Genomic DNA, 14,546 nt, shown 5'->3' on the forward strand with positions numbered 1-14,546 from the left:
ATATTTTTATGAGACAAACGGAAATGAAAAGTGTACATATTTTTATGGGATGGAGAGAGTATAACATTTTTTTGTTTGGAAAATGAGATCACGATAGAAGACATCTTCTTATTTAAATAAATTTAGGTTATTTGCAATTATTTATTATTCAATATTTTTAAATAGACAATATTATAATAAATGATTAATAACATTAAAGGTATATTTTATTTTATAATTTAAAATTTCTGTCCTATACTTAAAGTACTATATGTGTACGCCTATAGGATACAATAAATTTATCACTTATCTTTGTAACTATAATTAGTCTATAAATAATTTGGATTTAAATGGTGGTAATATTAACATAAATATACGTATATGATTTGGATTTATTGCCAAAAGCACTAATAAATATGTAGTTAAAGTAAAATATAATGGTCCTTTTGTAGATATCCAAAAACATTATAATCAACATATTTGTGTGGGATTTTATATTCAAAACTTATTTAATTTTATGTATTTTTTATAATAAATTGTTATTTATACATTTGTGATTGTAGACCCCATATAATGATATTGTTTCTCATTTCATAAAATTATTTAAAAGTTTGAAATTTGTGCAAAGAACATAAAACGGATTTTGCATTGCACACAGTGTGACACTACTAGTGTATAAAAAAGAAACTATCTAGTCTGTTTTTACGTAACACAAGCCATAACACTGCTGCAACATTGAAAGGAAAATACAAAATTGAAATAACTATATATAATATATAGGCTCGGTTTATTACAAGAAAATACGTTAAAACAAGATAAATTACACCATAGCTAGTTTCCTACTTGGAAGATGCAAAATGAAGTTGTAGATAAAATCATAAAAAGAATTATATGGAAACAAAGGGGAAGAAACTCTTCTTGAAACACAAATCCTTAGCCTCTCATCCTCCGACCTTCTCGAGATTCTCCAACACGGTTTTCATCCTCGGCCGGGCATCCGGGTCGCTCTCCGTGCACGCTAGTGCTACGTGGAACGCTCCGAGCACTTCCTTTTTGGCATGTACCTCTTGGAGCAACACGGGATCCACCATTTCCGACAACGGGCTCTCCTCTTCGAACCCCTTCCTCACCCACCTCACCAGGTCTAGAATCTCCGTGGAGGTCGAGCTTGTCGGGGAGGAGATCTCTGGAGACTTCCCGGTAAGCAGCTCGAGTAGCACTACTCCAAACGAGTACACGTCCCATTTTTGTGTAGGCCGGCCACCGGGGATCCTCGCCTCTGGCGCCCGGTAGTTGTTGACTTTTTCCTGTTGAGGCGCTTTGATATACGGGAGGGCGCCTCCGATGAAACCACCGGAGGAGGAGGGGTTGTTCCCGGTGATGGTGATGAGTCGGTTGAGGCCAAAACCGGATACGTAGGGCTGGTAGTCGTTGTCTAGGAGGATGTTCGATGGCTTCACATCTGCATGCACGAATTTCCTCGGGCTGCATTCGTGGAGGTAGGCAAGGCCGCGTGCTGCCCCCTTAGCGATTTTCAGCCGGATCGTCCACGATAACGAGGACGATTGCTGCCCAGCCTTCCCTGTGGTAATACAATCACAAGACAAATTGCTTGATTGGAAACATTTTATGAGTATTAAAGCATTGAGGATGACTGACATCCAAACGACGTCGTTTCAGCCAACTAGAAAGCTTCAATATGTGATGTCATGGTTATCTAACTGATAAATTGGTTCATAGTCACTATCAGTCTACATAAGTAATCTAGGATATGTTGGTATGCAATGATCTCCAACAATAGAGAGAGAGACAAATAACTTTTTACCTAAATCCTAATCAAAATTATGCAAGGACTCAAAACATGGTTCCACAAGAATCATTGTCAAATAGCTAACAAGGTACAACAACAACATCATTAGATAAGTTAGATAAAATAATCCCAAAAACACAAAATCATTACTTGTTTTTGTTGCTTGTCATTCACATTCCTCTGTCCTAACCACCAAGCAATTATTCACACATAAAATGAACAAAAGCATATACTATCAAGTAAGGCCACAATTTCTACCTAACAGCAAGATCATGTAAACGCAACGCAATGTACACGAAAACGAAGAATCGTAGACATTACCACGAAGAGCAGAGGCCAAGCTACCATTAGAGATGAAATCGCTGATGAGAAGCTTCTCATCGGGCGCCCAATAATACGCCCTCAACTTCACCACATTCGGATGCTTCACCCTCCCAATCGCCTGCACTTCCGAGACAAACTCCTTATACCGTTGCTCCCCTCCTTCCCCCAACCTCCTAACCGCCACTGGAACCCCATTCCCGAGCACAACCTTATACACTATCCCTAAACCACTCTTCCCCAACACATAAGCCGAAGCCCTCAAAAGCTCGTCTAGCTCAAAGTTAAACCCCTTGTCGATGGCTACAAGATCACCCTCTCCACCACTCACCCCACCACTACCATTACCAACGCCACTCGCCCCCTTTTCTGACCCCACCTCCGAGTCGCTACTAGGGAAACCCCCAAACCCGAGGCAAGGAAAAGCACAACAACCCGCCTTCTCATTCCCCCCGAGCTTCCCCTTCCCGGTGCAACTACAACCATGAGAATCCTTCCTCTTCCAATACACATACACGATAACCAACCCTACAACCGCCACTCCCACTGCATCAGCCACGGATATTAGTATGATCATTCCCGGCCTCAGCCCCTTTCGCCCCCCAACCCCATCATTCCCGTCCGAACCATACTCAACCCCGGGTGAACTATCTGAACTAGTGTTCTTGCAAGACCTCTGCAAAGGGAAGCCACACAAACTAGGATTATCCAAGAATGCAGTAGGGCCTTGATTCGAAAACGACCCCGTTTGAGGAATCTCACCACTCAAATCATTTCCTCTAAGATCAAAACTCACAGTTAGTGGCAAATCACCCAAACTCTTTGGAATACTCCCTCCAAAATGATTGTAAGACAAGTTCAAGGTCCCTGACAATGACTTCAACTCCCCCATATCATCCGGGATCGAGCCATTGAACTCGTTCGCAGACAAATCGAGCTGCTCGAGATTAGCCAGCTCCGGAAAAATCCCCTCTGGAATCTGGCCGGAAAACTTGTTTCTAGCCAGAATCAGCCGCTGCAGCTGCCGGCAATTCTGCAAGAACTTCGGTAGCTGCCCGGAAAGCGAATTGTTTGAGAAATCAAGATTCTGCAAGCGAGGGAGGCTGCACAGAGAGGGAGGCAACGAGCCGGAGAGATTGTTTCCGTAGAGGAAAATGCTGTGGAGAGAAGAGGCATTGAACAATTGATCAGGAATTGCGCCGTAGAAATTGTTGTCGTGCAAATTGAGACGCCGGAGATAGATCAAGCTGCCGAGCTCCGACGGAATGTAGGCGCGGAGATTCTTTCCGGCGAAGGATAATCCGACTACGCGCGGATCGTCGGAGCCGGAGACGTTCATACACGAGATTCCGGACCAGCGGCAGGGCGTGGCGTCGTTCTCGTTCCAATCGGCGAATAAGGCGGCGGCGGCGGCGTCCGCGGCGGATTTTAGAGAGAGGAGAGATAAGCCATCGGGGTTTAAGGAGGAAATGTGAAGGCAGAGATTTAGCAGCAAGAATGCCGACAAATGCAGCTTCTTCAACAACATTGTTCAATTCAAGAGAGAGAGGGATTGAAAAAGCAACGCTTTTTCTTCACTCACAAACACGAACAAAAAGCGGCCCTTTTCAAAATCAGAAAAGAAACAATTTTTTCCTTTTATCTCTGCCGCGAACTAAATGGGAGGAAGGAGGGAGGGTTCAAGAATCGATTTTTATGGGGGGGAAAGCAGAGCCCTTTTTCACTCAGCTCTCAATTCTGAGAATTGCAACTTTCAAGAAACTATTTTGAAGCGAAAGCGCAGCTTTAGCTGCCGCGGCCCTTTGCAACGGTGTAAAAAAACTGGAATTGAAATGGAATTGGCGACGTGGGAGTTGAGGAATTTATGAGATAAAGACATGAGTAGGAGTCGGGTGGCTGTTGCTTGGGCCCACGCAGGGAGGGCTTCTTTTTCTCTCTCATCATCAAGAGGATGGAGATGACAAAATGAAGAAGGTGAACAAGTAGAAGAAAAGCAAGATGGGCTTTTTAGTGCAAAAAAAAATGTTCTTGCATCATTGATTTTTAGTTAATTTTTGTCTCTTTTGGATTTTTTGTTTATTTGTACCGTTTCTGTCTCAAGTTTTTTTTAAATTTATTTCTACAATGTAAAATTCACTAATTTTCGCTTGATACTCTTGGTGTTAATTTCAGAAATATAATGACAATAGTTTGTGGAATTATACTGAGTTGATATCAAAATCATCTGGTATTTAATTTATTATCTGATTACTTTTGAAGTGCATTTAATAGGAGTGGAAAGTTAAATTTAAAAACTCAAATTAAAAAAATAACAAGCAAATACACAAAAAGTACATTGTTTGGATATTCAATCGCTTTCTGTCCAACAAAATATGCATGCAATCACGGAATCAAATCATGAATACTCAATTTAACTTACCAACAAAAATAAACAAATTTTGTAGTATGCTGCAAATTTTGTGTCCAGCTTTCTTTTTTCCTTTAAAACACCTACAATATTTTTAAAAAGATTAATAATTACAGTTTATAACTATAAATATTCGTCGCTCCATCCATTGAGTTGGAATAATTTTATAGAAATACATTTTTTTTAGGGTTTGTCTTTTTTTCATGGGGCGTGCCATATGTGATTGCTGATTATGTTTGGTAGCTTAGGTATGTATCTATTGATCATTTATGAATTGTGTGGTGATATGATTTTGCTTACCTATTTCTCATGCAGATATATAGCACAACAACTAAACTCACGGTGTAGTATGCGTCAGAATATGATGATTATTTAGGTAGTTACGTTGTCTAAAATTTAGCATAAAAATTAAATTTTCTACTTACCAAATATTCATGCCTTTGAATTCCATTTTTTTCTCAATCACGTTACTCATTTCATTTTACAATTTGTAGAAAACAAGAATTTTGAAATTTATGAGAAATATCTGTGTTCGATTTATAAATAATTTTAGTAGACCAAATAGGATATTTTTAAAAAAAATCATGTGCAACGCTTTTCTTCAAATATGTAGTAATAGCAAAAAAGATAAATATTTTCCCCTTATCCCACTTTGATTCGAAACATATGATTGTAAAATTGTGGAATCTTGATTGGGGTAGTATACATAAACAGTCGCCCCACACCACTTACAATTCACAATCATTTTTATCAGTGACATAAATTAAAATGCCAATTAATGATTATACATTTGTTTTTCACCCCAGTTTTGACCTTTTCACTGCCCATTATAAAGACAATAATACAACGATCCACTTAGTATGTTTTAGTGGAGAATGGATCATTACATCTAAATTTTAATCATGAAAAACATGCTTAGAAGCTAACAAAAGAGTGCGTGTGTTTATTTTATTCTAGTTTTATGGAGTAGCAAGTATTTTATTTATTGTTTTATTTATGTAGTTTTGTCTAGTGGGTTCAGACTTCAGAGCAGTTGGATTCCCAAACCTTTCATTAGGGTAAGGTGTAAATATTTCATATATCAATACTTAGTCTAAAAATTGTATTTAAAAAAAGAGTGCATAAATGATTTAGAGAATTCTGTAGCAGTTGATGAACATGACATTATTAAAGTATTTGAATTAAGTCTTTACTTAATTGACCACATAAATGATCCAATACACATTCTTCATTAAGATTTTTATGATAATGATCATAGTCATCATTATAAAAAAAATATTATTCATAGGCAATACCATTTGTGAAAAAATAAATTTATGGAAGTATTCTTGTGTTTTAATGCTGAAAACATCAAATCACCTAAAAAATTATTTATTAGGCATCTCTTTTATTAGCTTCTATATTATATTATATTATATTATATTATATTATATTATATTATATTATATTATATTATATTATATTATATATCTGCATTTACATATTTTTCCTTTATTTCTAAGAGGAGGGAGCAGTTGGATATTGGGAATAGTACAAATGTTGTTGATGCACAATTGATTAATCGAATGTACGCAGCAATTGCATGTGCCTAGTTCATTTACATACTGTTTTAATATGAACTAAGTATTATTAAATAATAGTGAAAATGTCACCCTCATTTAGTTATTATCCACTATATATTACTATATGATAATAAAGTACTATAAACTACTATCAATTCTCACCGCTCAATTCACACCGCATTTAATGTTCTTGCATCTCGTTAAAAATATCTCAATCTAAGTGAAAACTGATTACCATTCAACTTTTTCAATGTATTTATTTAACATGGTATTTTTAGATTTAATAATATTGAATGATGAAAATAATAGAGTCATCATCAAATCAAGCGAGGGCTGTGTGATTAGTGATAATGATTTGCGTAGTGTAGAAGATGAGTTATAAAATGTAGAAGCAACAAACAATCTTTAGCTTGATAGCAAAGATAATCCATCCTCTCTTTCATATTGATATATGTAAATGAATAAAATGGAGGGCCCCATTTCTTCATATAGGGGTATTGATTTGGCTTGGGCTTGAATTAGGCGACAAGCAAAGCTCCATTTTGCATTATTCTACTCCCATTATTATTAGGGCTATCATCACATCATGTATACTCCAAATTAGGAGAGAGAACAATACAACAACACAAGTGTCCAAACGCAAACAAGCTCGTTTTATGTTTGTCATAAAATAAAATAAAATAGTTTTACCTAAAAAAGGCAATTGGAATATTTGTTTGGCAAATATCTATGAAGTTGTCGGTACAGAGAGAAGTTGGGCTGGCTTGAAAGCAGTCATGATTGGGTTTTTGGAATAAGGCCCAATATAAAGCCTAAATCCTTCACACGTTTGGAGGGAATCGAATCCAATCTGATCCGAATAGCCCATTCCGATTTTAACAGCCGGTAAATTTTTATTTTTTATTTATTACTCCTCCGTCCCTGAAATTTTGTCACATTTTTCCATTTTCATCCGGTCTCACAAATTTTGTCACATTTCTTTTTACCATTTTTGATAATAAACTCCATTCCACTAACTTATTCTCACTCACATTTTATTATAAAACTAATACTTTAAGGGGGTGTTCGGTTGACAAGATTAAATCTCATGATTAAATATGTATCATGTTTGGTTCATAAGATTGAACTCTTCAACTTAATCCTAGATAGATAGTCTCATGATAATTAGTCATAGCCTCCCCCTCCAACTAAAATAATCCCACAACTTAATCCTAGATGGATAGTCTCATGATATTAGTCATGGCAATCAAATGCCACCTAAGAGTACCCTACCAACTTTTTCACCTCACATTTCATTATATTTTTTAAAACTCATGTCCGGTCAAACTGTGACAATATTTGCATATTTGGGAGTAGGAAGGAGTAGTAGTAATATCAACTGTAGTCAAATTTTACCCGTGGGTAGTAAATATTCAAATATGTGTAATCTTCGGAGTTTGGGATATTATTAGTACTATAAAAACAATTAAATAACGTAGTCCTACCAAAAATTTATCTGAAGAATCACACTGTTACTTTTTTTTCAAGACTAAAAAACTCTTTTTGAGGGGGAAAAAGCCAAAATCTTGAGATCCTAAAGTTGAAGAGTCAAATGATGAATAAACTCTGCTAAAAAAATAAGCAAAACTTTATGAAGTGGATAAAGTGGTCAAATAACGAATCTCATTTTCCGAACTCATTATCTCGTGGGGAACCCGGTGAGTCAACTCGTGGCGACCGAGTCACATCTCCTCTGCATAACGCCTGAATCGAATTTGATACCGACTGTGGTGAAAAAGGTTGAATCATCCACTTTACAGAAGAGACATTATGCTCACTTTTGACGACGTCCTGTAGCTATCATCGCCATCAAATATCGGGTAAGAATTTGCAAAAATGCCGTAGAATTTTGATTCTGGAAAAAACACGAAAGAGATAAACCAATTCTATTTTACTAGTATGCCATTTCGTTGCTTGAAATCTCAATTTTCCATGCGTAGATCTGACATTTCGCTCGGTAACGATCTCCAGTCTATTTGTATGTTATCGACTTTTTTTAATAAAAAATTTAATGTTTGTTTCATGAGAATTGATAATAAGTGATTGATGACGCCATAGTTAGGTTGCTTGTTTGAAGCTGAGATCATCTCGGCCACGTTTTAGCTTATTCCTTTCGTCGGATTCACACTATCTATAGCGTGTTTAATGATTATTACCAGCTCGTATTTTTGGAAGTCAGCTTCAAAAGTTTTTTCCCCCAACATTTTGGGAAATTCATTGTTTTGATTTTTGAACATGGATTTAAGTTCAGGTACGTAAACATAATAGCTCAGAAATTGTGTTGAAAAACTCTATTACCAGAGAGAGGAGAATTAAGCACGGCCTCTTAAATCGAAAATTGTTTTGGATTTTTATGACTAAATTTTAGCAAAATTCTATCACTGTGTTTTGTGGATTTTTGTGACTGTTAAAATGGTATTGTTCCATAATTGCTGCTGTTTTGGTTTCTTGAATAGCTAGGTGACAACTGATAAACTTTGATGCTCCATCTTTTGTTGTTTTTTGTGACCATGACAATGGTGTTGTTCCACACTATGATGTGGCTCAAGTTTTGATTAGTTTATTGCATAGGTAGGTTGGGTGAGACAATTGATAAAATGCGATGCAGGGATACCGGGCGATGGTAGGTGTCTGTTCCGGTCTGTAGTTCACGGTGCTTGTCTAAGGGCCGGAAAGCCCTCTCCAAATGAAAGCCACGAGAAGGAACTTGCAGACGAGCTTCGTGCAGCTGTAGAAATCTCTTCCTTTTGATGTTTTGTCTGTCACTGAGGGAATTCATGTGCTTGTTTTGCATCTTGCTTAGAAAGATGGGATCCCTCGTGTTTTTTTGCAGGTTGCCGATGAATTTATCAAGAGACGAGCTGATTCTGAATGGTATGGCTGTTCATTATAATAAGTTTGGATTCATTCATCAATCAGTAAATGGAGCTTTTCGGGTCTCAATCAGGTTCATTGAAGGTGATTTCGACTCTTATGTTGCGAAGATGCGACAGCCACACGTGTGGGGAGGGGAACCGGAGCTGCTAATGTCGTCGTATGTTCTACAGTAGGTGTTCTTCTGTTTTGTTTCTTGGATCTTATCTTTTCCACTCTGGAAAGACCCTCTTTATCCATGGAGAAATTGTCATCACTCTGTGTTTCTTCGTCTAAGTTATCTTGATGAAGTGTTTGTAAAAGAATATGTCGAGGAATATGTTTTCAGGTTGCCAATAACTGTTCACATGTGGGATAAGAAGAAGAATTCCCTTAAGGTTATAGCTGAATACGGTCAAGAATATGGGAAGGAGAATCCGATTCGTGTATTGTACCATGGCTACGGGCACTATGATGCGTTGCAGAGCCCTTCCGATGGTCTGCAGACGAAGCTGTAAGTCTTCGTTGCTCTCTCTCGTGTCAAGCTAAGAAGTGAAAATGCTTTTTCTTTTCGACTTTGCTGGAGCAAGAGATGGTGAAATATGTAACAACTGATTAGCATCACATTCAAGAATGGCAGAAACATGTATAGGAAAAAGGGTAGATATAACTTCCCTTTGTTACTCTAATGAAATTATCTGCCTCATTATTTAGGAAAAGTTTATGCACTTATAACTCTATTCCAACTGTGACAAATGAAGGTAGCATGATTTGACATTTAATCATGCATAAGATTGTGTGTGACAGTTTGAGAGATGAATTCAGACAATTTAAAACTGTCTTGAGTCCTCAAAATTTATACAGATGTGTACAAACATATACATAGAATAAAGTTATGAGACCCTATTCATCTTTCCATATCTCCCTCAATAGCTGATACCTGACAACACTTCTGCCTCCCTTCTCCGTTGCCATCGAGGCGAGCTTTGCCAGAGCAGAGCTCTGGAAGCTATCTGGGACGATAGACGTGAAAGATGAGTCGAGCTCATCTAGTTCATCATCACTATTGTAGGATTTCTTGAGTGATGATAGTCTGCTGCTCTGGATCACTTGGCTACCAACTTCTCCCACACAAGTTAGTAAAGCTGCTGAAGGAGGTGTATATTTTGTACGATTTGCAGTGCAAGGAAAGCTTGTGAGTATGTCTTCTGAAGCATCTGATTCCTCCTAAAAATCAAGAAATACCAGCTAAATAACAAACAATTGTTGTTACAATGATGAATAAACCATGGATCACCCACCAACCTCAGTTTCGAGGGCATCGATGATGCTCTGTGGAATGGGATCTGGACAGAATTCGTCTGGTACGAAGCTATTCAGCACCCGTTTAATTATTGTAGGACCAAATAATGGGCAGACCTTCAGATAAAAAGGAATGACTATGAACAAAAAATGCTTAGTGCCAAGGTAGAAAAATTGTTGTTTTGAGTAAACGATATAAGTTGATGTTAGCTTACTTCTTTTCTTGTAGAAGGGTCAGCAAGCATTCCGAAAGGTAGCATCATGAGATCACTCAAAGAGTGGAGGAGACGAAACGCCTTGAATGATTTCCCATCCCTGCAAACACCCCCATGCTCGGTCGAGTCATCTTCTAGGCCAAAGAGATCAGTAAGCCATCTTGACCAGTTCCCAATCTGCAAAAGTTCACAAGGAATAAACAATTAGCTAGCAGCATTTCCACGACATTAGTTCTTGGTTTCATCGTCCAAATATGGCGTTAAGAAAACAAGTTTAGCAAAATAGACTACATAATGAACCATGTTACTTACAGAGTTTTTTAGTTCCACACCAGCACCAAAGCTTGACTGCCCATGTGGTATTGGCAGCACTTTAGATTCACTGATCGGATCTGAGATGGGATCGGTAGGCATTTCTTCAGCAGATTCGCGTAGAATAGCATTGAACATTGCCATATCCAGCCTATCAATCAATTGCTCCATTACCTGAACAAAACAACCAAAAAAATCCAAAACTACTTAATGATCCCCGATTACCTAACAACTCACTGGGGTCCAGTGATGAGGTATTTTGCCAAAATCTAAGAAACTGAAATATATTAAATCTAAATCAAGAGTTTTGTATGTTCACTAAATGATGAGATGCTTGAATTTTTGAACATGCTTAGCTTGTAACATACCAGTCTAACCAGCACAGACAAGCAGCCGCACTCATGTCCTCCTGCTCGCAGTGGACAAAGCCTTTCACGGGCTTCTTTGAATGCTTTCTCCCATAACTCGATAGAGAAATTCTGCTGTTCAGGGTTACCCAAACTGTTTCTTCTTCCACATGTCTTCTTCGTCCCTGAGCGTGGGCTGATACCACTAACTTTTGCAACTGTAGGTTGCATATGCGGTGTAAAAGTCTGCAGTTCAGAGATGACCACAAATTATCTCAAAATTGTGCAGATCAGAGAAGTTATGCATAATTAACAAAGCAAGGAAGAGAGCCAAAAAATCAACCTGCCACCATAAAGATTCTATTATTCGAGAGAAAAGCCAAGATTCAACTTTTTCTAATGCAATAATAAATGTTGAGACATCTTCCTTATCATCAGATTCATTAATTGAAGTAGATTGCTCTCGCTCCAAATGGGAGGAATCCTTCGATGTTAATCCAGACCAAGAGCCATTACTTTTGCTTTCTGATCTACTGCAATTTGATAACTCTGCAGCAGTTTGGCTGACAATGGCCCTCAACATTATCGAGTTCGATAACCAGAACGTCAACCTGTCAAGAAAATCTTCCACTTGGTGAGATGGTAGGCATGACTAAGAAGAAAAATAATGAAATTGTATTCAAACAGTTTTCATATTATATACAAAATAAAAGGAAAAAATACCTTGGAACATCATGCCCACATGATTTAGAAACCAAAACTAATCCAGAGACCGCCGCTCTTGCTGCACTTGCCCTTTTAGCTTGAGAGCCTGCTTTGCAAGCATCAATATAAAATCTGGACAGACGTCGAGCTGGGGTGTGGACCTTATTTACTGAACTTGCATGTTCGGCAACTATGGAATACAATCCAACCTCAGTAGCTGCTGCTTCCCTTAATTCCTCCCGAAGCATCTGAATTGTTGTTTTCCATTCATCTCTGCAATCTGGGGGTTCGGTCGTTGGCTCTATTGCTACACCATGTTCACTTTTCTTTTTAGAGGCATACGGTAATTCAATTCTTGTTTTCGATTCATCTCTGAAGTCTGGTAGTTCCGTCTTTGGCTCTATTACTACACCAAGTCCACCTTTCTTTTGAGAGGCATATGCTATGTCTGGGTTAAGCTCATTTTCCCCGGCATAAATGTCTTCGGTTCCTTCAAACAAACTATGTTTACGGACAGATCTCACATTCTGAGCTTTCATACTGCTTGATAGTGGAACTTCTGGTGCTTTCTCACTCATCCCTGTTGCCTGTCCTCTGACAGCATCTTCTGACATGTGCTGAACTAATATATTATCCGTAGAATGTGCCATCTCCTCTATGATATGGTCATCTGGTTTCTTTTTCTCCTCAGCACTCACCATGCTAGCAAGTGGATCGTGTGTTTGATCACTATCCTCAAGTAACTCAGTTGCTTGAGTAGCATGGTAGCCCAGAGAGTTGGCAGAGTCGGCCACGTGCTTTTTTCCAATACGTTTATGCTCATACTTAGGAATAACTTCATGAGAACTAGAGGAGGCACTTTCCTGCACAAAAGATGCAACTACAGAGTTGGCTTTTGCATTTGCATCTTGGCGACTTACGGATGAGGGAAAAGTTCTTAGGAGGGCGGTCTCAGAGTTCTTCTCGACAGATGTCATGCTTCGCTCACGAAACTTCAAAGGAAAATCATTATCAGTTTCTTGCTTCCAAGTCTCTGATGATGTATCAGTGGGTGGTAGTCTCCCATTCCTCTTCTTCTCTGAGTCATATGCAGCATATCCATGTCCATTCTGCATTTAGCTACAAATTATTACTACAAAGTAAATGCCCAACATGCCAGAAAAAAGGAAAGCTCAAACTGATGGTATATTCATAACCTTTATCTATTTTCTTTCTTTACATACATAATCAGAAGAAGCAAAGAACTTTGTTAGAATGGATTTCTAAATGAAGTAATATAAGAAAGAAAACCAAAGGAAGAATGGCAAAATAACAAAAGCCAAAGTGAAATATCCATTAATGAGTATGTTTCTTACCTTCTCACTCTGAGATGGTGAAGATGTTCCAACCTCAAAGGCAGATGACCCCGCAGTCCTTGATGATCGGGAAGAAGCATCATCATCATCGTCTGTAATCGAAGCAATTTCCAGGTCATCATTATCATTATCCAAAGATGTTTGCTTCGATAGGCCAACACTAGGAGATGAGTTAGAGCTCTCCTTCTCAACCGGCTCCAAACCAATCACCAGAGCCGGTTGCACCGAGCCATTGGAGCTCCTCTTCATGTTCAACGGAACATTAATGCTTAATAAACTCTCTATCACTCCATAATCTGCAAGGTTTAGCACAGCCGTCCCAAGAAGCTGCCCTTTAGCCCTATCCTTACGCGGCACAAACAAGCTAAACTTCAAATTGTTCATCTGAAACTTATCTTGAGACTTCTTATCAGCAAAAAAAACCAATGTAAGCTTGAAAGACTCTGTGAAGACGACTTTCGAATTCTGAGCAGCAGAAAGAAACGACCCCGAATACCGGCTGCCATTTTCCCATTGAAGCAACACTTGTTGGACAGATTTTAGGGATTCTGAAGGAGGCCAAGGCCTTATCTCTTGTACATGGAAAATGTACTCCACCTTAGCCAAAGCCCCTCTCCGGTGCTTCGATCTAAGCCCGAGAACCATAGCTGGAGAGAGCTATCAACAGACTGCCTCTTGATCAAGCAAACCCCAACAACTGCATCAAAATTTGATATATTCCATTAACAACAGAAACACTATGAACAGAAATACACACTATTTTGCAGATAAATGCAATCTAGAACAGAGACAGCAAATCATTGATCACACATTCCTTAAATCTAGCTTCCTAAATCTTAATCAGAAACAAGCAGAGTATTAGTATCAGCATGCTATGAGATTATGATTATTCAATGAGCTAAGGAATTGCCGATTATTGATTAATTTACATCACATAAAGCAAAATTCACTCATCACAAAGCATAAAAAGCTGGTTGAAAACAACAACAAATCATTCCATCCACGAAAAGCAAAAACCGAGACGAATTAAAGTGATGAACCTAGATTCGAGTGCAATGATGGAGTAGTAAATGGTAAACAGAGCTCCGCTTTCTCCAATCCTTTATCAGTATTTCATCTCATTGTCTGGCAGCGGCATTTCTTTTGATTGCAGAGAAAGTAAGAGCGAGAAAAATGACTAATCAAGAGAGAGAGAGAGTCCACTGATTTGAGCTTTCTTCACTGTAAAATGTAAATGGTGTTTATCAATGAATAGTTATTGTTAGATTTGGATTTGACTGATATTCGTTTATTGTAAACAACTAAGTTACTTATTAATTTGGAGTTATGCGTCGACGCT

At 38.2% G+C, this 14,546-nt stretch overlaps 3 protein-coding genes across 10 annotated transcripts; 1 reads left to right on the forward strand and 2 right to left on the reverse strand.

The window, feature by feature from the left end:
• Window positions 1-714: 714 nt before the first annotated feature.
• Window positions 715-4,074, reverse strand: LOC121769337 (receptor protein kinase-like protein ZAR1). The gene is made up of 2 exons (XM_042166114.1): window positions 2,111-4,074; window positions 715-1,561 (listed from the first exon to the last, which is right to left on the reverse strand). Exons 1-2 carry the CDS (start codon window positions 3,636-3,638, stop codon window positions 921-923), a joined length of 2,169 nt encoding a protein of 722 aa, XP_042022048.1. The 5' UTR covers window positions 3,639-4,074; the 3' UTR covers window positions 715-920.
• Window positions 4,075-7,655: 3,581 nt separating this feature from the next.
• LOC121768386 (OVARIAN TUMOR DOMAIN-containing deubiquitinating enzyme 4-like) lies at window positions 7,656-9,706 on the forward strand. 7 transcript variants are annotated; one of them, XM_042164882.1, is made up of 5 exons: window positions 7,952-8,075; window positions 8,727-8,848; window positions 8,952-8,992; window positions 9,066-9,164; window positions 9,321-9,706. In XM_042164882.1, exons 1-5 carry the CDS (start codon window positions 8,018-8,020, stop codon window positions 9,487-9,489), a joined length of 489 nt encoding a protein of 162 aa, XP_042020816.1. In that variant the 5' UTR covers window positions 7,952-8,017; the 3' UTR covers window positions 9,490-9,706. The 7 variants fall into 7 exon arrangements, 4 of the variants coding, with proteins under 4 accessions (XP_042020816.1, XP_042020815.1, XP_042020817.1 ...); XM_042164881.1 differs by having other exon boundaries at window positions 7,972-8,096; XM_042164883.1 differs by lacking the exon at window positions 7,952-8,075 and adding an exon at window positions 8,108-8,369 and having other exon boundaries at window positions 8,694-8,848.
• A 59-nt stretch (window positions 9,707-9,765) lies between these two features.
• On the reverse strand, window positions 9,766-14,437 carry LOC121768385. 2 transcript variants are annotated; one of them, XM_042164880.1, is made up of 9 exons: window positions 14,248-14,435; window positions 13,208-13,904; window positions 11,871-12,961; window positions 11,491-11,758; window positions 11,169-11,393; window positions 10,801-10,974; window positions 10,489-10,665; window positions 10,277-10,390; window positions 9,766-10,198 (listed from the first exon to the last, which is right to left on the reverse strand). In XM_042164880.1, the coding sequence occupies exons 2-9, from the start codon at window positions 13,850-13,852 to the stop codon at window positions 9,875-9,877; spliced, it is 3,018 nt and encodes a 1,005-aa protein (XP_042020814.1). In that variant the 5' UTR covers window positions 13,853-13,904; window positions 14,248-14,435; the 3' UTR covers window positions 9,766-9,874. The 2 variants fall into 2 exon arrangements, 1 of the variants encoding a protein (XP_042020814.1); XR_006043359.1 differs by having other exon boundaries at window positions 10,164-10,198; window positions 10,277-10,410; window positions 14,248-14,437.
• Window positions 14,438-14,546: the final 109 nt, after the last annotated feature.

This window comes from Salvia splendens, chromosome 15 (genome assembly GCF_004379255.2).
Source record: "Salvia splendens isolate huo1 chromosome 15, SspV2, whole genome shotgun sequence".
Lineage (NCBI taxonomy): Eukaryota > Viridiplantae > Streptophyta > Magnoliopsida > Lamiales > Lamiaceae > Salvia > Salvia splendens.

Excerpts from the sequence above, each read along its gene's own strand:
- LOC121769337 (XM_042166114.1), bottom strand. The coding sequence starts at position 3,638 with ATGTTGTTGAAGAAGCTGCATTTGTCGGCATTCTTGCTGCTAAATCTC. Across the intron at positions 1,562-2,110 it reads CTTGGCCTCTGCTCTTCGTG|GGAAGGCTGGGCAGCAATCG; the intron begins GTAATGTCTACG and ends GTATTACCACAG.
- LOC121768385 (XM_042164880.1), bottom strand. The coding sequence starts at position 13,852 with ATGGTTCTCGGGCTTAGATCGAAGCACCGGAGAGGGGCTTTGGCTAAG. Across the intron at positions 10,666-10,800 it reads GTGTGGAACTAAAAAACTCT|ATTGGGAACTGGTCAAGATG; the intron begins GTAAGTAACATG and ends GAACTTTTGCAG. Across the intron at positions 10,391-10,488 it reads ACCCTTCTACAAGAAAAGAA|GTCTGCCCATTATTTGGTCC; the intron begins GTAAGCTAACAT and ends TTTTATCTGAAG.
- LOC121768386 (XM_042164881.1), top strand. The coding sequence starts at position 8,018 with ATGCCATTTCGTTGCTTGAAATCTCAATTTTCCATGCGTAGATCTGAC. Across the intron at positions 8,097-8,726 it reads TAACGATCTCCAGTCTATTT|GGATACCGGGCGATGGTAGG; the intron begins GTATGTTATCGA and ends AATGCGATGCAG. Across the intron at positions 8,993-9,065 it reads AGACGAGCTGATTCTGAATG|GTTCATTGAAGGTGATTTCG; the intron begins GTATGGCTGTTC and ends GGTCTCAATCAG.